The sequence below is a fragment of the Haliaeetus leucocephalus genome, unplaced genomic scaffold (genome assembly GCF_000737465.1).
Source record: "Haliaeetus leucocephalus isolate CR32 unplaced genomic scaffold, Haliaeetus_leucocephalus-4.0 Scaffold166, whole genome shotgun sequence".
NCBI lineage: Eukaryota > Metazoa > Chordata > Aves > Accipitriformes > Accipitridae > Haliaeetus > Haliaeetus leucocephalus.
In genome coordinates, this window is record NW_010972602.1 from 1,947,104 (window position 1) to 1,973,754 (window position 26,651).

Here is a 26,651-nt window from a genome sequence, read left to right on the forward strand (position 1 = left end):
TGGCGAGCTCCTTGGCTGTGGGCCTCGGGCGGGCGCAGGCCGCGGCAGCGGGCACTGGCTTCCTGGGGGCCCGGCCCGGGAGGAGCTCCGGGCGACGAGGGGGCCGCGCTGCCACAGACCTGCCTGTGCTGCTGCCTGCCTGCGCTCCTCGCTGCTCCCTCGGACGTGCCTCCTGCCACGTGCTGCCTGGCTTTTCACGTCTTTGCCCAGAAATGCCCGCCAAGTAAGGGCACTCTAAAATATGGAAACTACAACGCGGTCAGTTTGCCTAACACTCTCCCAGTACTGCAGCTGACAGGCAGTGAGTGTTGGGACAGCTGTCAACAGATCGCTTACTGGGCCTTGTGGACGAGGCTGCCAGGCTCAGTAAGGCTAACTGTGGTGAACACACTGTGGCTGGATGAAGAAAACAGTATGCTGCTTGTAAGAAGGGATTCTTCTGCTCCTCGGCTTCTCACCCTCTAGCTCGATTGGTAAATCTCTTTTGTGAGGGAAAAATGGCTTCCTTTCTGGAGCTATTGAAGTGTTATCGAGTTGATCCAAACTGTCAGGATTGCTTTCATTTTTACCAAGACTCTTGTTTAAGTGCCTGCTTTAATTCTCCCTGTGCAGAAGGAAGCTTGAGCATAGATGAGGATCTGTCGTTTTGGAAAACGTGGATTTAGATTTCATACCAGTAGCGTAATGAAATCTACTGGTACTGCAATATATTTAAGGGTGTTGAGCATGTTTTCTTACGGCTCAAGAATTATTTCCTTAAAATTGTTTTCCATCCGGTCCTTTGGTGTGCATGACTTACGTTGTCACAGAATTATTGTATTTTTTTTTCACTTCAGTTAAACATTTCTGTATCTTCTTTTGTGCTTCCTTTTCCCACTCCTGCCCCTTTCCCTCTCTTGTACAAATCTGCGGTTAATCACCAGTCTGCATCAATCCTGATCAGCAATACAGCCTCCATTAAAAAAAACCAAACAAACTAGGATATAGTTCAACCTTTTGTTCTTATTCGGTAATACTACCTTCATTGTAACAGCGGTTTTAAATTTTACTTCTTCCCACTGCTGATTAAACAAAACTTGCATCCTTTCTTTAATTAGAGTTGTGGGGTACAGAGAGAGCATGTCCAAAGACTCAAGAGCTTGAAAGCTGTTTTTAAACCAAGCTTTTCATTTTGCCAGCTTGCTACAGGGCTTAGTAATTTGGTTGTGCCTCAGGTTACTGCTTTCTGGCCTGCCTCGGTGTGTGTCCTGCACCAGCTTATATCAACTGCAAGTAAATCAGAGGAACCTAATTGTTCCCTTTGTTATGCAACATGCTTTTCTCTGCTTGGTTTGATTAAAAAAGAAATAAATGCATGAACCTTCGTGCAAGCTACCAGTTAAAACAAGTTTGCAAAAGCAGATCAGTAGTTCACAGATATGCTTTATTTCACACTGAAATTTTCAGGGATCTATATTAAGGGTCTTGGAGTACAACACACATTAAAAAAAAAAAAGTCTCATCAGAGTTTCTGATTTCACATGGCCCTGGTTCATCCAAATTTAAAAGAAAGAGGGACATGAGTTACTAAATATATTTAAGTACTCGCCCCGAAAATAAGAAAATTAAGAATTCCATAGGAAATTCTAGCTACCTTAAGTACAAATAGTGAAAGTTTCTACCTTACTAAAGCAAAGCGAGCAGCTTCCATACTTTTGTGTTTGTGGACATTATCTGGGGCAGATAGTGCCAAACTGCACATTTTTCCCCTATGCTATTCATAAATGGTTAAAAGATAAATTTGTTCTTGGTATCAAAAGATGTTGATGTATGAAATGGACTAAGAATCTTTTGAGCCTAGTGTCAGGAAAAAATGGGATATATGGAAAAAAACCTGTACGTTACTAAGAATATTTTTCAAAGTATGATCTTTCTATGAGGTAAAGATAATTGTGGTGGTGATTGGGGGAAATAAGAAAACCAGCTTTGCTTAGTAGATTGTGGGAATCAAAGGAGTGCAATATGCCTACATGAAAACATGTTTATTCATATCCTTGATTTGTATTTTTGCTATGCAGAAACGAACAAATGGAATTAGAAGAAACTCTAGACATGTGGACCCAGGTTTGTGTCATGACTTTTTCAATAGTTAAACATTAAATAAAAAGAGCGAGATAACTCACTTTATCAAGTTGCATTATGAACGCTATTGTAATGCACGCAATTTTGAGAACTTTATTGCTAAAGTCGTGAAAGTCTAAAGTGATTGCTCTTTTTCTGATTTCAAAGATAAGGTCAGCTGATTGAATTCTAATTTTTTTTCCTTGTTTTCTTAAGCAGTGCTTCAGTTCTATCTGAACAACAAAATGCCTCTGCGTTTTCGGTTAACCTGACCCACCCTACTATACTTTGCAGTTTTAAAAGAAGTAACTAAGTGATGAAAAGCAGACAGTTTATATAGTTACTTATAAAGTTTAGGTTCTGATCTGCAAAGTTGTGGGTATTCTCAACTCTCCTAACTGTAGTGGTGCTCAGTGGTTAGCTGTATTGAATACGAGATGCTCTTCTAAAAGGCATAAGCCAATTGCAGTTTTATATAGAATTTCAAAGTGATTTTATTGTTCCTGTTTATAGTAGATACTTTTGTGGAATCATGGCAGCAGCAGCCCTTACGAAAATTAAGTGCTTGCTTATACACTGTGTACTCAAGTGGGTGAACATTTCCTCTGGAGACCCATTATGTGTCTGTATAAAATACTCAATGGTTTTCAGTGTAACTGTGTCATATTTTTAGTGTCATGTTTTTATAGTAATTACATTTCTGTCTTTTAGGTTTCTTGTATAGTTTAATTACTGGAGATTTGTTACGCAAATATTATTTGGAATAAAACTAAGCTGTAGATTATTAAATATTTCTAGATACGGACACCTGAGAGTAGTTGGGAGTCAAACATGAAACAGGATGGCAACTCTATGCACCACATTACAGCCTGGCAGAACTAAGCACTTTTCAAAAAGAAGGAATGCTGGTTGTGCCACTAGCACTGCAGCTGCCTTGGCTCTGAAAGTCTAAATGTTGTAACTAGCTGAAGCAGACCACACCTTTCTTACTCACCTACCTTTGACATGTTTTGGAACACGTATCGTCACTTTGTTCCCTCTAGCAAAAAAAAAATTGCTTCATGATACTCCTAAATTGTTCTGTGTATTGTTGACTGAAGTCATTAAAGAAAAAAGAAAAAAAAGAGCGCCCTGTAACTCTGAAAATTAATACAGTCAGAGGGGGAAATAACGAGAATATCAAATAATGCAGAAGAGGGTGAGAATACTTCTTCTAAGTGGGACTGTTTCAGTTCTTCCAATTCAGTGGTATTTGTTGCAGTGAAGTGTAATCTGTGCTTGCACAATAGTCCTTATAGGTCTGGATCTTTAAATATAGCTGTCTCATGTAAACTTCTAAAAGGTTGGGTAATATAGCTTTGAGAACTTTTTGAGTAAACTGGTGGTTTACTTGCTGTTGAAGTCTGATGGAAGTATTTACATGATCTTTATATACAAGGATACTTTAAAATTTATTTTTATTGAAGACTAAGTACCATTCAAATCACCAGAATCATTGAATTAAATAGATGTTTGAAAGCTATATGTAACCAGTGCCTAAAATATGGTTATGCTGCACCCCACCCTATCCATTTACCTACACAAAACAGTTCTTTGAGTGTTGGGATAGTCTTATTGAGTCAAGTTCTTGGTCCCTGTTACATTTTTGAAAGCCAGTAGCAATGCAGAACATCTGTGTTATGGTTAGGTCCCTTTATTAGAGAGATTGTTGCAGAAGACTGTCTTACAGAATTGCTTCTGATAGTATAATTTTTTAAAATAAATAGTAATAAAAAAGATACTATGTACTAATGTGCTCCATACATATACTTAGTCAGTTTTCAAACTGAAGTGAGCTTTTTTATTTGCATTTTGTCAGCATATGCATTCTGAGTCCTGCTGTAACTTGGTAGAGATTTAAAGACATGTCTTTGGTAAACTCTTGGCATCTCTTTGGCATATTCTAAGCAATATTGCTCATCAGATTGTGCATTGCCTTGACAGACAGAAGATGCTACCCGGAGAGCAGCACTTGTAAGACATCAGTTGTTTCAGGCATACATACAGCATTGATCCTAAGAGCTCTTTGAGAACACTGGCATATAAATCTCTGGAAATCCTAGCACCATGGTGCTCTTTTTCACTGAGAGAGGTAGTCAAAGTCAGAGATAACATTTAAATTTTAATGTGCTGTCTTTTTTTAAAAAACAAAAGTTTGCTGCCCAGACTGGTTTGTCTTTAGGAGGTTTAATATGCTGCTGCTACCTGTGTTGCATGTTATGGTGCTGAATCATGGGTACTAGTTTAGGAAAGCAGGCATTTGCTGTGAATCAATAACTGGCACCTGCAGTGTCTAAATATTGGTGGAGTTTGATATCAGCAATAAATACAATTTTTGGGGTTGCAAGTATTTTAGCACAAACTTTTGAACATCATGTTCTGTCTTGTCTCTTTCTGTTGTCTGTCTTTGGCTATTTTAGTAAAGAATAATGAATGCAGGAGGCGTAGCATAGTCAAGTTGATGCATTGTGCTTCTCTTTTTATGCTTGTTAGAGCCAAATTCAACTTTTACTGACACTGCTTAGCCCTGAATGGTAAGTCATTTAAGTTTGATGAGAAGTGAGTAGAAGGATGGTCTAAACAAAACAATGTGAGGATACTGGATTAAATTATCTCGTCTTTTGCTGATGAAACTCATTGATGGAGGAACCTATCTAGCTGAAGTACCCTAAAAGCAGTAAGTTGTTCATGGCTGTTTCATTTGTTGTTCTTTGAAGTTTGGTTAGAAGTTTTGACAGTGACAGTTTCCTCCTTGAGATTTGCTTTGTGCTGAATAAGAAGGAAGGGTAGAAGGAAAAGTGATTAATGGATGATGAGGCAGAGAAATTCCTGAGATATGAAACAGTCATGAGAAAAGAAATATGTGCAGAAACTGTACAAGTGAAGAACAAATTGAAAATAAAAAGAAAATACGACTTTGTCTTTTCTTTATGCTGTGCACTGTGACTTTAGCCTGTGGTCCAGTTGCAGATGGCCTCTTGAATTGGTCCATGTACTAAGTTTTAGGGGAGACATATTTTAGATAACCTTTCTTTGGATTAATCAGCAGATAATAAAAGCCATGGAGAGTATGAACCTGTAAATGCATATGCACCTATAAAGCCAGAAAAAATTGGTCTAGAGTTTGCATTTTACTGTAGAACAACATGATACTGCTTAAATGTATTTGAGAAGTGATTTAGATTGGTATCAGTTTTTGCCTGGAATGGGCATATGGAGTGATAATTAATATAACATGTTTTTCCTTGTGTAAGGAATGCCATGAAAACTTTCATGCATGTGTTTAATTTTAAGCATGTGATTCGCACTATTGACTTGAATGACAAATGTATATTCACAAGCATAAATTAACACTTTGTATGTTTTCTTGAGAAGGATGATGCAATCTGACCAATGTTTTTAATAGAAGTAATTTTTATGTATTTTAGTAAGAGTAAAAATTATTTTATTTCTCTTTCTCAGCTATTGGAATAATACAGTGTATGTTTGCTATATTTTTATTTTTTTTAACGGTATAAAGAGTCTAAATGTGATAGATTCACAGCTTAGTGTTTTTAAAACTGGTTTTACCCTAAACATTTCTCCTAATATAAACATTGCAAGTGTAATCTCTAAAAGTGTGAAAGTATATTTCATATCAGAAGGATAAACTTGGTAAAAGTAGAACACTAGAAGCCTTATATTCAAGATTCATTGCAGATAAAACTCAAAATCTGATCTGTGAAAGAACATCACTGAAAATGTTTTGACTTCTTAACTAGCTGTTTTCTTTATAAGCATGGATTAAAGCTTAGAAAACCTAGTTCTGAACTGAGGGACAGAACCAACAGGTCTTTTCCCTTCAAAGAAAGTAAAATATTGACTTGGGTTCTTTTTGGGGGACACAATATTAACAAGTAATGTATGTAATGCAATAGCCTGAGCAAAGCTGTTTTTCAGCCTAGGAGTTCAAAGTTCAAATAGTAATTTTAAATAGAGGTATCTGTATTTCTGGTTGGTATCTGGTCCATACTTGCTTTGTGAAGCAATCTTGTAATACTGATTTTACACAGATTATAAAGAAAAGGATCTGAAGAGAATAATTGAGTTTATGGCCTGAAGTATATATGTTTAAAAAAAAAAAATCTGTGCAGGGAGAACTACAGCATTGGAGATATGCTTATTTAATTAGACATAGTGGGAAATGAGCTACTGTGTGCTTCATATTTTGTTGAAATTGGATTGTGGAATGTTTAAACTAGGTTATGTCATTGTTATATGTGATTACTAAGCAGTGAAACAATATTCAGATGTTTGTGTATTGTGGTAATGATTGCATCTTGTCTTCACAGTAAAAATTAGGGGATAGTGTAATATTGGCTGTTTAAATTTCCTTTTCAGTTAAGAATGAGGTATATTAGACTGTGAGATATTTCAACAAATTCTGACACAGTGTGCTCTGTGATATGCAAGTCTAACTCTGATTTCCATTTCAGTGCCATTCCAACCATATGCCCAGCTAAAAGCAAAATCTGGCCCAAATTCAAATGCTGGGATATCCCAACTTGCAGATAATTCTTTGCCAAGCATGTAGTTGTTAAAGATAAAACTACTCTCTTTAACTGAGAGAGATTTGAAGCATGTCTCTCGTTTTCTTGTCTTATGAACTATCAAGGCAAGTCCTTGGTAGTCCTGATTGACTGTTGGCTTTCTCGTTCAGCCCTGTATAGAGAATACCCAATTTCATGGATAAGAAAAGATAACCTTGTGCAACATGAAGCCCAGTGCTGAAAAACTGGCATTCAGGAATTTATTTCTCCACGTCAGCAATGGGAGCAGCTACCTGTGATTCTGGCTGCATCTCTGTGGTCCATTACTAACTGACTGTCAATATCATTGCTGAGAACAAGAATTTATCTTGGTTTTAAGCCACAGAAAAAGGTCTACCAAAAATAAAAAGCCAATTAAACAAGCCCCCAGGATTTAGTTTTCTCATGAGAAGTGAGGAGCTGACGTCACTAATAGTATCTCTTTATTATGACTCTCTTCATCAAGATGGATTAGACCAAGGTAGCATTTTTTTCCTTTAGTAAAGGAGTTTCTGTGTATAGAATCAAGAAATACATCGATAGGTATTTTTCTGAGACATTTGGTAGTGTTAATTATATTTCCTGTCAATAAAACATAGGAGTGAATAGTAATCCCCTCTAATAGGTCTTGTCTTTCCTTTCAGACTGAGTAGAGCAAATCATTACAGGCCATTTGTTTCTGCATCTTCCCTCAGGACCATGCTCAGAGTCCCATGGGTTTATTTCTTCCTCTGTTAAATATCTGTGAAAAGCTTCTGGGGGAGTTGACTTCTGGGGGAACATGAACTCAAGTACTAGAGTATACATAAGACATTCTTTTCAGCTTTAGATACTGTTCACATTGAACATAACCATGGGTTTTAATGGCTGGTCAAAATGAATGTGTACGTGAATGGGCAGCTGACTGTAAATTAAATCGGGGAAAGCCTGAAGGAATACTGAAGGAAAGAGAAATGTTTCACAAAACTTCCTCTAGCAAAGAGTTTGTTGTTTGACAAGTTTGAGGTCTTTCCCGCTGCTTACTGGTATGGGATAACCTAGTAAGGTTCATAGTAGTAAAACATCCATCACATACTGTAACTGACCAGGAGACTTGGAGGCTTGCTGCATGCAGACTAACCAGGACGACCTGATTGTTTATATCCTTTTGATTTAGTTTTTGCAACTTCCTATTATAGATAAAAATGCAGCCTATATGGCTTAAAAAAAAAAAAAAAAGAGAGAGAAATTACTGTTCTAGAGACTTGAAGGAACTCAAATGTCTACTTCTCTTGGACATAAAGTGTGTCTAATAATTAACAATCATAAGAAAGTATATATAGTTTTGTGTGTTTTCCCTAGGGATAATTTTGTACTGTTTGCGGAGCATTAGATTTGCTAAGTAGCTAAAGACTTCTCTACATGGTAATGTGTTAAGCTACAGAACCAAAACCTAGCTTTGATTATACATATATGTAACATATGTTTAACTTTTGGGTGGATTTTATTGCATTGTGGATGCTTTTTCCTTGTCTACACAGGATCTAAACACTTTGTTCAAGGTGCATATAAAGTATACAGTGCCTGTTTCTAGGAATCTATGTGAACTAGGTGAATTGCAGGTATGAACTCGTCTAACAGGGCAGCTAGGAGCACCCTTGCTGCAGAAGGAAGACTCCTTAGCAGGATAAAGGCAATACTGCTTGCTGATGTGCTGTATAATTCTGAATGTTCTGGAGTCCTTCAAGGACTTGGATTGCAGCTCTAACCTGATGAGCTCTTAGTATTGATAGATGTGTTTTAACATGTTTTATGTCATGTGGCTGGTACAGTGTTGGGGTTTGAGACCAGAGTCAGTGAATTTCTTTGTGGTCATCATGTTCTTAGGAGCAGTTATTGGGACAACTTCCAGGTGGACCTCAGCAACAGTGAATTTAGAGGTACACTGACTTGTGTGACCTAATTTGTGAGATCAAATTAATTTATCTCACATTTATTAAAAATACATATTACATTCAGGATCCTAGCTTTTTTTTACTACTGTGCTAATGCCGTGTGCTGAGCTATTGTTGTTTCCCAAAATAACGAATTCATCTTTGTTGTGATACAAGAAAGAACATGTCTAATATTTTGCACCAAGAAATTTTCCACTAATGCATTTCTGGAAGGCAAAGCAGAATTTTGTCTTCCAATGAAGCATTTCAAATGCAGTTTAATGAATTTTATTTGGGTTGTTATATTTTAAATTAAAATTATTTTTACATTCCTGTTGGGGAGAGGTATTTTGAAAGGTGCCTGTCCCTTTGGCATCTCAGCAATGAGCTAACATTCAGAGAAGAACATAGCCTTTAGCCTTTTCTTTTAATTAAACATCAGAAGACCCAGATGCCAAAGGGTGAAATATATTTATTTTGTCAAACTCTTTCATCCTTGTCTGGTTGGATTGCAAGATTAGTTTGTAGTTGAGTAATTTAGGCTCTTTTGTCTTACTGGATGTGTTTTTGGGACTGTCTCTGTATCTTGAGCAACTAGCATTTTATTTTTCTCTTAGAGAAATAATGGTGTTTAATACATGCTTAGCATGTATTAGCATAATTTTTAAGTTGAGGTACGTTAAGAATCCTACAATATCTTTCTTTTTTTCTGCATAAAAACACTCTCAGCATGGACTGTTCTAAGCAAAACGTCACTGTTTACAGATAACTACAAGGGAGTTGGCAGGCAGAAAGGAGAAAAAGATTAAGGTAAAAGTGAACAAAATGGGCTTACAAGTATGATCAATAAAACAAAAAAATATACTGTTTTGTGTTTTACGTACACAAAAAATTAGTACAGCACTTAAAAAAACCAAAGGCGGCATGTGCAGAAATCATGTGGTGCAAAGTTGCCTTTAGTTACCACAGGAAATAGAAGGGAATTCTGTAGCATTTTGCTAAAGTTTGTTGGGACTTAAAAATCTTGTATTCATCTTCAAGAGGAGTATTGCATTTACCCATCTATTTTCAGATCTGTTTTAAATCTTCAGGGTACTGTCATTCTCAGAAGGTAAACCAAAGACAGTAAGGCAATGAATGATTAAAAATAGTCAAAAGTTACTGAATTTTAACAGTACTCTAAAGCATATGGTTTCTTTTTTTGTGGCTCACTCATTTAACTAAATCAGTATTTGATCACTACTTCAAAGTAATTCTCACACAAAGAATTTGGGAAACATTGTAAAACTGAAAGCAGCCATCCCATGGGAGAAAAAAGACTGCTGAAATTTCACAGAAGAAAAGCTCCCAGAACTGCCTCTGCCTTCTGCCTGAGGAAAGTTTTACAGCTTGGTAGAAGGGGCCAGAGGGAAGAGCCTGAGAAACTGATGCTGCTTTTCAGGAGAGTTTTTTAATCTGCTCACCTCTTTGAGCTTCCCAGGGAAGACAACAATGAGGCTGAGTTAGGCTGCAGGCCAATCTATCCCAGGATCCCTTCTTCAACAGTAGCCAATTAAATGGATGCTTAAGGATAGAATATGGGGTAAGGTTGTGGTAACTTCCCCCAGTACCTTGTGTTTTTGTTTCTTAGGTCTTAATTTTTCTTCCACGTATTTTCATTGCACTTTTTGAGCCAACCTAAATTCTTGGTTTTCGCAACATCCTTTAACTGTTACTTTCATAATTAGTTGTGTGAATAAAGTACTTCTTTTTGTTTTAAACCTGCTGCCTATTTTTTTGACACCTCCTATTTTTTTGAATCAAGAAAGTGAATAATAAATAAAGAAATAATGAATACTTTTTCTCTGCATATTATCTCTGTGCCACTCTTGAATTGTCTCTGGCGTATCCCCTTCAGTCATCTCTGTTCTAACCTGAAGAGCCATTATCTGCTTAATTCTTGACACAGAAGCTTTTCTGTATGTCTGACCATACTGTTTGCTTGTCTGCATGCTTCTAGGTCCAAGAGTGGTTGTTCTTTCTATTTCTGTGGTCTGCTCCAAGAAATTTCTTAGTATTCATACATAGCAGAATTAGATTATGATCTTAAAGAACTGATTTTAAAGAATAGTTAGCAATTACTCTGAGAACTGTTGTCTGTGTGATGGTAGCTGTTTTAGAGTCCATGATTAGGGATGAATATTCAACCTATATGTTACTTTATATTTTTTAAGTTACATCTTACATGAAGTTATGACCAAATGGCCTCCAAAGGTTCTTCCAGCCAACTTTATTCTGTAATTTGTAATCCTATTGTACAGGCACTTCAGTTCATGAAATCTTCCTTCAATTCTTTGCAAGTAGTGTTCTTTTTAAGGAAATAATTTTGCACCTTCTACAAGGCTTAATCCATCTTTACTCCCATTTCAATAGTGCTTATTAATTTTTGAACAACGGATGTCCAAGCACGGATTCCTTTGGGTGACCCTTTTGGAAACCAGCTTCTTTTTGAAAAGATGTTACTGTTTCAACATTTCATTTCCTGTCCTTTTGCTGCTTATTTATCTGGGGGGAGCTTTGCCTCTCATATTGTGAAAACTGGAAGAGAGCTTCATAGTGAGTCCTGTTAAAATTATTTTGCTAATCTGTATTAATATATAATCTTGATCCTCATGTTCATTGTCCACTTCAAAAAAACTCTAACCAAGATCCCCTGATTTTCCTTTAAAAAGTATTTTTAGTCTTTATATTATATTTATCCATATATTTGCAAATTTTGATTTTATAGTAGGCTTTACCAGTCTGCCTTGTACAAATATCAGATATCTGTGTTGGGACATCTGTTGATTATAACTGAGTTGCTTTAAAGCATTGCTTTCACACTTAACCTCTTATTTCTATGGTGCTGAGGCTGTTTTAAGAAATAGGTTGCAGATCACAAACTGCTCAGCAATTTCATATATGAATTTATTTAGTACTTAGTCTTTCCAAGTAGTGACAGTACAAAAATTGATCTGATTGATTTTTCAGTAGAATCAATTTATTCAACCCAGTTGTTTTAACTCTTTGATGTGGTTTATCCAGGAAAAAAGGTCAGGTACCTTTATAAGGGATTTAGAGAAAGCACTTGAGTTCAGCCCCCATTGCTGCTCTTGCTGACCTGCAAATAAATAGAAGACATGTTCAGTCTTGCACGTTTCAGAACTTGCATTTCTTCAGCTTTAGTGTGTAACAGGGAATTAAATAGTAACTTCATTATCTGATATCTTGAAAACATGCCTGGGTTCCACTAACTTTAGAGGTTACTCTTTAACCAGCCCATTTGGAACAGATGTGGGGAGAGGAGAGAGCATGAGGCACTATATCTTTTAGTTTAGATGATAAAGCAGCATGTTTATGGTTCTTGGATTTTTTCCTTAATTGGGTTTGACAGCAATAAATTGCATGAAATAAGATACAACAACAAAAGCTGCATGTATGGATCCTAGCTTTCCTTCCAGAATAGCATCTCACCCCTGGCATTAGCAGCTGTCTTGCAACTAGCAGTAATCATTTTAGTACAGTGGAATTCACTTAATGCCCCTATGTCTTCTACATTTTAAATGTGGTTGGTTTTTTTGGGGTGGTGGTGGTGGGGTGTTTAGTTATTTTTCCCTGTAAGACTCTACAGGTTGCCCTATAATTTTCCCCTTCTTCCTTTTTTGCTTGATTGTGGGGAGAAGAGAGGATAAATAAAGAGAAAAGCTCAAAAGGAAAAGAGCATGAGACTTAATGGTGGAGACTTAAGTCTCTGACTGTTCTCGTGCATTGTGGGCTGGTTTTGTTATTTGTCTGTTTCTGGTGGTATTGATTTAAGTCCTGTAATTGTACATTGCTCTGCACGTGGCTCAGGCATCTGAGAAACTTTTGAATGGTCAACTAATCTTAAAGAGCTGATGCTGGGATTTAAGTGTGTAAGTGGTATTCTTTGTCAGGGGAGTATTTCTGGGAGAAACAACCAACTCTGGGTGTTCTGCTAGTGTCAGTTTGATCTCTGGTGATTCTTTGATGTGACTACAGGCTGTTGCCACATGGTGTGGTGTGTTTTCCTACTCAGCTGTTCCCTCACTGCCCTTTCTTTTGAATCTAATGATTGTCTGGTCATAGGGCTAAGTCACTTCAATGAGAGAGTGGAAAACTGGTCATGGGAGGCAGTGGCAGCGATGGGGAAATAAGTGATTTTCTTTCTGATTGGGTTGGTGAACCAGCTCACTCCTGAGGCTGCACAGTTAGTGGGGGTGCAACAGAATACACTCATCCTCGGTTAGACGTAACTTCAATTTATATCCTTTATTGCTTTCAGGTATGGTTTATGTCCTAATGAATTACCCATTGTTTGCTGGAGTACACATTCAGGCTGGACACAGAAAATAGAAGGAGAACCTTCACTATTGGGAAGATGAATATACGAGGATTTTCTTGGGGGGAGGGAAAGAAACAAAAGGGCTTTAAGATGGAGCCTGATTATTATGGCAAGACTGACATCTTGACAGGGGACTGGACTTGATTCCCATCTTTATTGCCTATGATAATTTACCAGTAACCTCTTGATTTTGCAACAAAGATCAAGTGATCATGGATGATTTTATTATATATTTTCATTTTTATCTTTAAAACAACACCCTTTTACTGCTTATTATTTATTCACCATGTGATCCATCTTCAAGTTAAGGACTTATTTATATGTAAACACAGAAAATTAAGTGATTCAATTTTTTAAACAATTTTTAAAACTAGTACTAAAAATTGAAAATATTTTTCTTTGATAAAAAGGGAGGGAGTTTGCAGAAGCTTTAGTGCATCAGAGTAGTATATAATTTTTGATACACCAGTCCTGCTAGAAAAGAAAGGGTAACTTCTAAATGAAGACAGTGAGATCAGATAAGATGTAAGTTATATATATTTTTATACTCAGTGGATACTTAAAATGTGGTCTGAATGTCTGTGTATAGGTATGTCAACTGAATGAGGCTGGGGATACTACAAATTTGTGGAAAAGCTGGAGGTATCACAAAATACTATGCCTTTTGGATGTCTTAGAATTTATTTTCATAGATTGCTAATGCTTTAAATTTGCAAAGTACTGGCATAAAACCAAAATCACAAGTGTATGTTATTTAGAGATAAACAACTTTAACTACATTGCGGTAACAGTGAAATATGTACTCATCCTTTTATACTTTTAAAACACAAATATTTTGTAAGGAAAGCAAGTTTTGTGCTCTTTCCCCAAAGAAAAAAAAATTATTCGCTGTAACCTGTACAAACCAGAAATCAGTAGGCATACTTTTTGAATGCACGTTTGTTTCAGCCAAAGCAACAGTGTTTTTTCATTGCTTAACCTAATGCCGTAATTCTTGGCAACATTCATTTACAGATGCTTCCATGCAAAGAAGGTCTATATAGCCTGAAATTTTTTTGCATGTAGATTAAGAACTGTCAGTTAAGAAGTAAAAGAGGTATCTGCCATAATCAGGGTAGAGGCCACAGAAAAGAAAAATTGCTCGAAGAGGAAGATCACAAGAGTGTTTAATTTGAAAAGCTGAAGGATTATGTAGCAGTATGAAGAGGGTGTGTGCAGGTAAGATTATTCTATCATTTGCTGGAACCTGTCTGCTTTGCCAGGCATCAGCCACTTCCCCTTCACGTTATGTAATAACTGAAAACTCCTCTATTGCCAGAGACCTTATTTCTTGTACGTAGCAGAAATGGAGAGTGAAGTCTTTACTGAAGAGGCAGATGCTATTAGTCAATACTGAGCACAAAAGAAATTGTGTGAAAGATAATTTAATTTTCATTTTTGCAATGTTTGATGAATGAAATCTCAGCACATTTTCAACAATGGATGTTTTAAAATTGTGAGACCTGTGCAAGATTCTAGGTGGCATAGGTGTGTGTTTTCATGGGTTACCATCTTGCTGTCCATGATTATTATTTTAGTGTACAGTATCTGTACACTGAAGTGTACAGTGTGTTCAGCAGGATGACTAAATCCATTTATGCTGAACAGACTTATTGAAAGGTAGGGCTGCTTCCTGTCATGCCATGCTTTTGGGCACACTGCAAGTGAGATTTGACAATCATATTCTTACTGCAGTATATTTATTTTTTAGAAGGGACAGAGTTTATATTTGTAATTGACCAAGTTCTTTTCAAAATTATTCAGTCTGTGAATGCTCAACAACATAAAAATATTTAGGTCCTGTATAAGATTCATGAGATTTCACAGTATTAAATTCAGTTTCCAAAGTGGGGCTCTTGTTCTCAAGCCTTTTTCCTCTTACTACTTGCTGCAGAATCATCCCTGGGCAGGCAGAAGGTAGTATTAAAAATATAGCTCAGAGTAATTACTTCTGTGGAATAATGGATTTGTATTTTCCAAGTTTTGTCCCTGTTTTTCAGTCTTTTGCTGCACATAATCTACTACTGTCTGGACACACCTTCATAGCTCATCTATAGTATCTGCCTAATGTAAGTTGCTAGCTCCTCAGGGCAGGTACTTGTTTGAACAAATACACATTTTAGAATGCCGTGCCTATCTATGGCACCACATTAAAAGATGTGGTAATTAACACTGGTTAATTTTCATACCTTGTGCTTTTATAAAAAACAACACCTTGTGTAACACACTTTTTAATTCATATGCCAAAACTGTAGTTTGCTCAATTTTAAAGAAAATAATGAAGCTTCTTAGTTTTGAGGCAACATTATTTTTAAACTTATGTCCCCAGTTCACCTACTACACTACATTGCAATGATGAATTTCATTACTTCGTCAAAACAAATGAAAACTGTATTTTTGAAACCTGATTATTCTTTATTGTTTAGTCACATGATAAGACATTTTGGCACTCAGCCATTTCTAATGTTTGTTTAAAGTGCTGAGATTCTTCTCAATCTAGACAGTTCCAAAAACCCCTTGATCTCACAAAGACAGCTGCCTGTGTCACTGCAAGTAAGGACTAGTTGTCTGAATAAGCATTTGAAGTTAAATTGTACAAAACGCAAGAGCTTGTCCTTAACACTTGTTTGGAGGAAGACATGCTATGAAAAGGAAACCAAGGTCTGTCAGCGAAAGTAGAGTAAGTTTTCACTCTAATTTATCACAATATATGTGTGGCTATGACCATTATAAAGTCAGTGACCTTCATATCTCTATTCCACTTTCTTTCAGTGCAGTCCTGGAGAGACCCCTCTTTTTTGAGAGAGGACAAACTGTAGACATCAAAGTTTTAAATGCCAAGTACCTGGTTTTGAGTATAAATAATACGACATGATGTCGGAATTGCACATGAAATTTCTATGATTTTAAACATCCTTTCTTGCATTTGCAATCCACAGTTATCCATCTAGGGCATGTCCAGGTTTTCTAAATTAATGTGCTAAAGTTTCTTTGTCAAGCTTAAAAAAAATTTTTTAAAGATTTGACAAGTGCAGCTGGAGCTAGTGGTACTTGACCTTTCTAGTACTTCGTACTTGACTTTCTGAAAATAGGATCCTTTATTGCCGCAGTTACATATGGATGTACAAACCCAAATATATGTATTTTAAAAGAAGACTGAGCGTTTGAATGATGCCTAGACAGCTTCTGACAATGTTTGCTGTGCAAACAGGAATGGGTTGGCATTTGTATGTCAGTAGATCTTTCTGCAGGTACTTAACTAGTTTTCAGACTGCTTTTGCTCTGTTGTAACATTTTGACCCCCAACTTCCCCAAATCTTCACAGTTTCTTTTCGTTCTGTTCTGTTTTGAGAAACAAAAAAGAAATTTAAACCTGAGGATTGAATCTGTGAGAGTTGTGAGCAGAACCACCGTAAGATACAAATGGTCATTGGTCATCTAAATAGTGATAGGTTCATTTGTTTCCCAAAGGGCAGCGCTTATGCCTTTCTCAATTTTAAAAACATGGCTGTTCAGAAGCATTTCTGCAGTGCCTGTTTTTTCTTGCACAGAGGCAACAAGCTTCCAGATTCCTTAAAATGAATGTCACGATGTGCCAAATGTCCCTGCTTAGGAGTTAAGTAAGAAAATGCCTTCTGTTGGAGTTATTTTTCTAAATAAAAAAATCAATTCTGAAACTTCAGTTTGGATTCTGAATTTTCTTAGCTAAATTGCTTATTTCTGATCAAAATAAATGCTAGCTGTATTTATAGGAGCACTAAGCTGAGCATAAAGTTTGGCCCTGACTTGGAAGACCTGGAAAAAAGCTGTTACTGAGATGGTACTGTCCACCTCAGTGAGTGTCCATGTTCCCATGCTGCTGATTTTGCTAATTTATGTTGTCACTAAGCATAGAGAGTTATCCTCAAATATCTTTGCTGAAAAAACATTTGAGCTAAGTCAAATACTGATATTCAGAGCAGGGAAAGATGTCCATTTGTCTATGCATGGTTCTTTAAGCAAAACAAACTACTGTAAAAAAACCCCAAACAACCTATATAGAAATATTTCAGAAGTCACACAGTTTCAAAAATGTGACCATGTAAATTGAATAACATAGCTAGACTTGTTTATTTTCCTTGTAATGAACTCCTGCTATGATCTGCAATGTAGTTGCAAGTTTTGCATGGATCTTAACTGGAAAATGGAGATACAGCTACTTAAAAGGGGGCTAGCTTTTGCTAATGATCAGGTCTACAAAACCTGAAGAAGCAAAAGGACTTCCTGAGTTGTGGTATTTTTCTGTTTCTGATAACAAGTTGTTGATCAGACTGTTAGCAGACAGATTTTTCCTCCCACACATCTTCATTTTAGTTGATGGTTGACCATTTTTGCAGAGGTGTGTGCCAAGAATACAGCTTATATATGCAGCTTTAAAAAGAAATGGTGGAAAAATTTTGTCTTTGAGTAATTACAGAAGATTTGACAGGTAGTAAAGGACTGGAGGAAACCCCCAATGCTGCTTCAAGAAAGTTTTAAGGAGGTACAATGGTAGGAACAGTTGAGGGAGGACAGTCACAGCACGCAGGGCTAGGGCTGTAAAAAAGAAAGTAGCTTCTTCAGTAGTTTTATTTGTCCTGTAGAATGACAGTCATTAAATCTTCTTTTTCTGTGGAAGTGAAACATGAATGTTTACCAGATGTTTGGAGTGCATTACAAATTTGTCATCTGAATTATGAGATAGTGAAGATTTTTTTTTTTTTTTTGTTTGTTTTTTTTTGTGCTTGCGAGTTCTCTGTTTATGGAAGAAAGCTCTGCCAGGGCTGCTCTACTTGTATAACTATGTAAGAAGAAGCTTAAACAGTTAGTTGAGTAAGGCTTATGGTAACTGTTAAATGTTTTAATAATCAGCCTTCTGAAGTTTTTTGACTTAAAATTGAGTCAAGCAGCAAACTCAGGGGTTGTGGTTAGTCATCTGAAAAATATTGAGACTTTATTGAAGAGTACTCAATGGCAAAACGGCTAAAGAGAAGACAGGCAAGTGAAATACTCAAAGCTGATTTTTAGGCACTGTCAGCATTTCAGTCATATTGCCTGAATGTAAGGCTTATAAGCAATACCTAAAATTAGAACTTTTAATTATGATGACATACAAAAATAACGACTTAAGACTGGGAGAATTAAAAGTTCAATTAAAATATCTTTTGAGGTATGTCTATGTACTTATTCATTGTATTAATGTTGTCCAATAGTAATTATTTAAATCGTTGCCACTCTGAAGAGTGCACTTAAAAGACTATGCTGGCATGTTCCATGTACGTGAGTTCTGTTCTGTAATTTGTGTCATAAGCACTCAGCCTAAAGTTAAAAAAACCCAAACAACAAACCTACCTATTTTCTTTTGTGTCATTAATAGACAGCCCCAGAAACTGAATGTAAGTATTTTTTTGTAAATTATGTAGGGTTGCTTTTCTCCTGTCTCCTCACCAGCTGAGAAGTCCTTCTAGACAAGTTTTGCCTTTGGCAGTAACTGTACAAAGCTATTGACTTCCACTGGTTGTGGAGATAGATGGCACTGATTAGGAATTAAGAAGCAGCTCTCTTGATAAATGCAAGAGAGGACAATCCAGTTTACTGTTAAGTCTGGAGCAAAATCATTAGGAACAGGAATTTTAAACAGCTGAAGCTAGCAGAGCTGATTTGAAGAACACACAGAGAATGCCAAAGGACTGTGTTTTCATGTAGTCCATGCTCAGAATAGAGCTTCCCTTTAACTAGCTTTTAATAATATTAGTATTGGACCAAGATATTGCCAAAAAAGCTGGCAAAAGCTGATGTTTTTTCTCATGGATGCTCAGATTGTGGGTATAACTGTCCACTTGCTATTCACACTGCTGTCCTTACCAACCCATCTGTTTTCCTCTTTCTTTTTTTTATCATAACTCCTTGTTACTTTATTATCTGCAGTTATGCTTCTTGATTTGAAACCTTCACAGTCTAACTTTACGTACTGTGGTGTAAATACTAATTTTGTATTTCTTCACTTTTATTTAAATACAGGGTCTTCTTTACCTGTGTGTCTTTAGTTCGTGATGTTGAAATGATTCATGATGCTCTGGGTCACTGTTCAGACATTTAATCCAATGAGACAATGAGATACTGCTATGAGTTACTTTGCCCTCATTTCCTGGTTGGAGGGTGAAGATGGCTGGAGATGCACTTGCCCTGAGATTTGAGATGGAGTGTTTCTTCTGGTCTTTGCTATGGAAGGCTTATAAATCACTAAATGTCAGTCTGTTCCTCAGCAGAGCTGCATTCCCTATTTTTGTAGCTACAAAAATATAAACCAAAAAGGTTTAAAGCAAGTTCAGAGTCTCCAAACAGACACCCAAACCTCTCTTGGTGAAAGGAAGGACAGAATTAGTGAGACTTCCATGTCATTTCCTATAGGAGAGGCTTATGTAATTGTGTTGAGATTCTGGAAATATTAAGATGCGGCCTTGTCAGATAGTCTAAAATTCTGTTTCAGATTCAAAGCTTCATGAAGTCAGGAGGCTTTCTTCCATTAGATTAGTGGGTTTTGGATCAGGTTATAAATATTTGTTGACTAGGCTGTATTTTCCCAAGAGAAAAAGAAAGTCATCCTTCAAGACTCATATTAACTAGGAATGGATGTTTAATGCAGACAAAGCTGTTTTACGTCTTTGTGCTAATAGTATATAGTATATCCACAAATTCACCTTTGAACCGTGGTCTTCTATACTCTATGTCATTATCCTGTATGTTAAAATGATCCCTGCCCAAAGTGTAAACCATGTTCTGTGTTGCTTGGAAGTAACAGATGCTGGAATCAGTTTTGACAGATAGAGGTCATCATAGGGCATGCATTATGCATGTTGTTAGCAAAAAATAACATTTTTGAATCTCAGCCTGAAACTCTGAGGGTCATTCAGTGCTGTTCATAAATGCAGAGCTGCTGTAAGGAATACAAGTAGTTTGTTTATACTTTCTCATAATTTCATATATAATGGGTATTCTAATTTACTATGTACTATGTTAATTCTAAAATGTAACCTTCTTCCTTGACTTGTAACTATGAGTTTAAATACTCAAATTTGTGGTATGGTTTATGAAAGGTTTTATTTTTGTATGACATAGCTGAATTGGTACTTTGTAAACCATGACTCTAGCACACTTTCTGCTTTTCTTATGAGCTACAAATTAGATTATCAATTTGTGTTAGGTCTGTGACCCAGAGCTTGGCTATGAAGACTTTTCTAGGAATCTGGGGTTTTTCCTGGTTTCCAACTGAAGTAAATTTCATCTATTTATTGGTGGAATAACTGGATCAGTTTGCTTTTTGATTTCAAGGTTGGAAACTGCAGGCCTGGTTTTGCATCTTTAAATTAGAAAGTTTCCTGACAAAACTTTCAGTCATGTGGAAATCTGAACTCATAGAAGCCAATGGGATTATTAACATTAATTATAGTAATGCATGGCTGAATCCTGACCTTGTCCTGTGTGTTCAAATTTTATCTGCTTGTAAACATACTCATGAACAACATTTTTGTGCTGTATATGTTTCCAGAAGCTTTCTGGAGTTGTCAGATCCTCTCAGTACTGCAGCTATGTACATCACAATGGCAGTGTCTCTAATGCTTATCATATTTCACATTTCAGTCATTAATGCATAATGTTTCTATACTGTTTCTATCACAAATAATCCATAATTACACTTTAAACATTTCAGGATTCTGTAACATACCATTTTTTCTTGTCTGCATTATTATACTACAGCAAATACTCAGGATTCTTAATGAGTATATTTGTGATGAATCCATGTGCCAATTAAGAATGAAATTTCAAGATAGACAGGGAAAATACTCTACATCTTGTGTGTCTGAACTTCAGTAAAGCAGGTGGTATACTGCCTCAGAAGAATTGATCCGTTATGAGAAGAGTCTAAAAGAACTTGGCTCGTTTAGCCTAGCAAAATGGAGGTTAAAAGGGGTATGATTGCTCTCTATAACTATGTTATGAAAATAAATGCAGACAAGGAAAAGAACTATTCAGACTGCCTCCTCTAGATGTATGTAAGTTGGCCATGAACTACTTTACACTGGAAAGTAGAAGATTCTAAATGCTCACAGAATAAAGTTCTAAAACGAACAGTAGAAACAAATTAGTTTTAGGATAAGGTTGCTAAACAGCTGAAAGATTTTGAGCTGCTTCCTGTGATAATGATGGGACTTGATCCATCACACTCCAGTGTACTTTGTATAGGTTTAGGATGTGAAGGGCTGACCAAATTCTACCCAATTAAATGTACACCATCTCAATGTTAATCTGCTAAACTGTTTCTGAGCTACTATCATAAAATCTGTAATTATATAGTGAAAAGAAAGTTGAGTATTCTGTTTGGACGTCTTTGACTCTTTACCTCAATTTAGTAACTTTTCTGTACCCCATTTATTTCTTCCGTGCTTAATGGTGATATAAGGGAAGTTCTGCGAGAAGAACATTTATCCATGGAAAAATAGCTATTCCAGAATAATATGTGCTTGTTTCTGATTGATTGTTTCAAAGATTTCATTTAGTCTTTTGTTCCTGGAAAAACTGATTTTTAAAAAATGTTTAAAATCATGTAACAGGGATGGGTCGTTTTGATGATATTTTCATACAACAAGTAGAACACATTAGTTGTACATTCACTGCTTTTATATCTTTGATCAATACAGGCTGTTTATGCGTGTCTGGTATTGGTGATATTGAAATGAATATATTCTCTGTGACTCAGACACTCCTGTTGTTGGAGAGTGAATTTACTTTCAGTTGTTGTACTTCAAGGTACAAAGTACTTTCCAGAATCTGAGTCAAGCCTAACGTGCTTAAATAATTAGCACCAGAAAATAATTTCCCTTGTTTATACGTGCATCTTTGGTCAGCGGCCTTGAAGCTAGGACATAGTATCGTTCCTGAAGTGGGTGAATGAAAATAATACAGTAAATAATGAAATCACAATCTTCTTCTGTATTATAGCCATGTATCCCTGTTATTCCAGATAGTGGTTTATAAGGTCTGGTGATAGTGCGTATGCGTTACACTAGGCAGTGTGTGTTCCTAGCAAAGACAACATTGAGCACAAAGAACTCCTAAGTAGACCAAAGACAACAGTTGGATAAAAGTAGGTAGTAAAATTACAGTAGAAGAATAAGATTTGTTGGTCACCATAGTAGAGAGCAGCTGTAGCATATCAGTGCTGTAGTTGTCGCAGTTTCTGTAGGTGTTATGGCAAAGAAGTTTTAAGGAGGGATCTGAAGCAAGGTAATAAAGTCTGTTAAGACCCTAACCTGTTAGCCTGTTTTAAATGAATAGGATTATTTCTAGTGATGTGAAGAGGTGTTCGATCAAATCTTCCAACATTGTATCTGCCAATGGAATTATATAATCAAAATTGCTGTAGATTTTTACAGAATTAAGCATATTGAATTATACACGTGTTCTAGGCATGACATGTTTTAACATGATTAATTCTGTGTTAACTTTTGAATAATTCTGCTAGTTGGCACAGCGTGATTTTTTTTCCCCATGTTCTCTTAGCCTGGTTTTCAGAGATGCCAATAATCATAATTACCAGTGAAATAGAAATAAGTAGTCATTTTACGTGTGTCTGTGATTACTAATGTCAGCAGTATAGTATCTTTAAAAAACCCCAGGATTTGCACTGAAAAGTGCATGACAGTATTTCTTGATTATCTTCTGATGAGATCAATGCAAAGGTAGTGTTTCAAGTATATTGTATATGCACACTAAAAATGTGATAAACTAAATCACCTGATACAAGGTTTCATAACATGAATAATTTTTTGCGCATTTGTTTCAACTTCCACATATGTCTCCAAGATGAGTGCATGCTTACAGCTTGTTTATCGTATATGCAGAGCTATCATTTATAGTGTGATGAGGTAGTTCCCTTGCATTAGGACGAAGTTGTCAGCTTTGAGTAGATACTTGTATGCAGCATTGCTTCTATTTGCCATGCAATAGATGCAGCATTTCTTGATGCTGAATCAGTATTTGAAAGCATGACAGTCTTCAGTTGAGAGATAAAGTGAAGTCTAGTATTTACCTAATTGGAATAACGGCTTACTAACAATTAGGTGCTCATTTTCAGTATGCCAGGTGACTTGAAATAGAAAAAGTTATGGTGTCATTTGGGTTGAGTAACATAAGAGCTAGTATTACTTTGCTTAATGTCTCATCAGCACTTTGGATTAGTATTTATTCTTAAATACAGAGTAGTAATTATTGAAGGTGATCCCTTTCATGTTTCATACAATTTAGAAGAGATAATGGATATTTGTATTTCTTGCTACCTTAATTATAGTAGTGATTTTGCAACAGAAATAGGTCTTTTATAGGCCTGCTGATCCTTTGTTGTTAGAATTAAGTTAATCGTGACTCTCCAGCAAGAAACTGGTTAAATATGGCAGCTCCGCTACCTTGACTTTGCATGCTTTCACTCTTATTTGTATTTATTAATATACATTCTTACAAAATCTTACTTGAACAAAAACTTTTTGGTTAAGTTTATAAATGGATATGCCACTTAAATGTAGCAATTTTTAACATCCCACGTGCAGTTAAAAACAAGGAAATTATTATATAAAGCTTTATTTAAAGATAGAGGGAGAGTGATTAAAACAGATCTGTTATGTTAAAATGATGCTTTCCTTGGCAGTATAAGGAATGGAAAAAATGCTTTTCTAAAAGCTTTTAAGTCTTTACTATCTTTGTTATGAAGTGGGTGGTACTTCACTTGATTTCAAGAATTCTTATAATATCACAGCATGCTCTTTTAGTGCAATACACTAGCTGTCCATAATGCTTTAAGGTTTGTTTGTGGTTTTGTTTTTTTTTTTTTTTTTAATTCTGTTATAGTTATAAGAACATGCAGTTACAGTACGCACAGGTTTTTCTCCCTGCTGAAATCCACCCTCCCGTCCCCCATTTGATACATGCTTGTGGAGGGCTCTGGAACTGTAGTTATAAACAGTGATTTATGTACAGGCAGAGAGACTAATCTTTGGGGAAAATATTTTGTGTGTCAAGAAGTGGATTGCTCCCTTTAAAAAAAAAAAGGTGGGGACTACATGACAATCAGATCTATATCAGCTGTCCAGATGCAGCCAGTATTGATGTGGAAGGACTAGTGTGCAGCTAGAGTTCTTGTCTTGAAAATGAAACCTTAAATTGATCCAGGCTTTGCTACATGTATCAAAAAATATTGTCAAAACTTGAAAATTAAAAAAAAACCAAACCAAAACAAACCCCAAAAACCAAACAGGAAAGAAAAAAAAAAAAAAGAAAAAAAAGAAAAAGTCTTACGAGAAGCCTAGAAGGATTGTCATCCTTACTCTCTTGGACATGTTCACATCAGCAGCAGGCTTTTTAGTAATACAGATCTAAAGCCAATGAGATTATCCATATTGGTGTCTTTAATACTGGGTCATTACAATTTTTGCCTTGAACTACAAAGATAGCCTTAATATTTCAACCTTATGCCGAGCCAGGGGTGCACATGTAGAGGAAAGAGCCTCCATAGACATGAAATCAACTTTACCCCAAGAAGAAGAGAGGACAAAGATGTTTTTTTCAAAGTAGTTCTTTTCTATTAGGTTGTACATGATACATTACTGAGACATCGCCCTAGTGCCTTAGTCAGGTAGCTATTAAAGACATAGTATCCCTTTGTTGATTGGTTGCTTTTGTGGTCTTCAGATTTTATAAATTGTCATTACTAAAATATATATGATGACTTTGTTTTATTTGTTTCTTTTTTTTTCTTTTGTTCAGGTTTACCAAAAATGCAAGTAATTCGAAACTACAATGGAATACCACAGCCAGCCACACAAGATGGTCCACCATTGCATATCCAGATTGGGGACACTATAGAACTAATTAGAGGAGATGCACATAGCTTATTTTGGCAGGTATTGTATGCTTGAGCAAATGGCTATATTCTGTTAGTCCCAAATATTAAATTCTTATTGCTATATTGCTCTTGTGACTTTTTTCCTTTTTGAACAACAAAAGAATATCTTTGTGTTTTACCCAAAATAAATGTCTAATACTACTATTTTTACTTTTCAGTTACCAGTACTTCCTGTATTGTGTAAAGCTTCAGTCTTGCAGCCTTTAGAGTAAAAGTCCCGGTGAATAAATCTGCAAGAACATGGCACTGGTAGCAGTCCTTCTAGTGAAATTGTAAGAGTTAAGGAGAGTGTTTGGCACATAAACAGCAAAGTCCTGTGAATTTTCAATCACTGCTTTTCTAACATAGAGGAACTGAAAGCTATATTGGCAAAACCCAGTTACAAATATTAGATTTACAGGGGGAGAAATAGCTCTGCAAAACAGAATCACCTAAACTTCTTGATGACCTCTCAAGTCAGTTAAGAACAGTTTTTTATGTACATGGGAAAAATATATTCTAGTGATGGCAAAATTTAGTATCACATGATTCACATCGCTACTACTGTTACTGAAATTTCTTTTTGACTGATAACTACAAAAAGATTCAAAATGCTGTTTTGCATTCATTTTAAAGATAAATGCATTAAAGCATGTCTCATTTTTCTTGATTGCTTTCTTTATTGTTCGTACTAGAATCCTGCATACTACTGATGTTACTGAATAAATGAAAATAGGGATAAATAGAAGAACTTCCAGGATATTCATAGAACAACAACTGGGAAGCATCTGTTGTTGTCTTGAATTGTTGTTCCTGTGTTTGTCTTCATGATTTTCTTTTTCCTTTGAGGCTATAATAAGTTAATGAATATAATTATAAAAACTGCTTGGTCTGTTACATTAGTCAGGTCTTTTTTTTTTTTTTTTTTTTTTTTTTACTGGCTTCAGTTAGGATTGAATCTTCTCCAAACTCTCCAGCACTGAATCAGTGAACTCTGTTTCTATGCCATGGCATCATCCTGAACAACATTTAACCAGGGGAAGTCATAAACAATAGAATTGCTTTATCTATTAAAAAATATGTAGATAATTGTACCCCTCCCACCCCCCGCCAAAAAAAACCCCAAAACCCACAAGCCCAACAAACAAACGAACACCACCCCCACCCCCGTTATTTAGCAGACCATAGATACTTCACATCACTGAAAAGAAATTTTTTCAAACATTGGTTGGCAGATCTTGGTCTATATAGTTGTATACGCAGGGCTTGGTTCTGCAAGGTCTTGAGTTCTGATCCAGAGAAGCCTTTAATCATGCTCTTGATTTGGGACTGGCTATAAGGGTGATCATCTGATTAACACAATTAGTACAGGCCAGAATTACTGGCACCTTGTGGGACTGATTGTATTGCCATGTTCGTACACATCCGTCAACTCAATCTACTGGAATTTGTCTTAGATGTTATTTGTACCTGTCATGCTAAAGAATTTAGTGAGAATCTCACTGTGTTTAACTAGCAGAAACCGGAAAGTGTGTGAGGCTTTTTCCCCAGAAGCCTTAGTAATAGATTTGAATCTTAATGGAAATTGTCATCTCCATTAGCATCATTCAGGAAATTTTTTTTTTTTTCCTCACAAGCTGTTTTGTCACAGACTGCTT

General features: G+C 36.1%; 1 protein-coding gene across 1 annotated transcript in view; it reads left to right on the forward strand.

Moving 5' to 3' along the window:
* VAV3 (vav 3 guanine nucleotide exchange factor) overlaps positions 1–26,651 on the forward strand; it is a gene marked incomplete at its 3' end in the record, with an annotated part of 139,773 nt that overhangs the window by 107,661 nt on the left and 5,461 nt on the right. The window contains exons 19-20 of the mRNA XM_010563444.1: positions 2,058–2,103; positions 24,876–25,012. Coding sequence (XP_010561746.1) covers positions 2,058–2,103; positions 24,876–25,012 — 183 coding nt within the window. The remainder of the gene's footprint in view (positions 1–2,057; positions 2,104–24,875; positions 25,013–26,651) is intronic.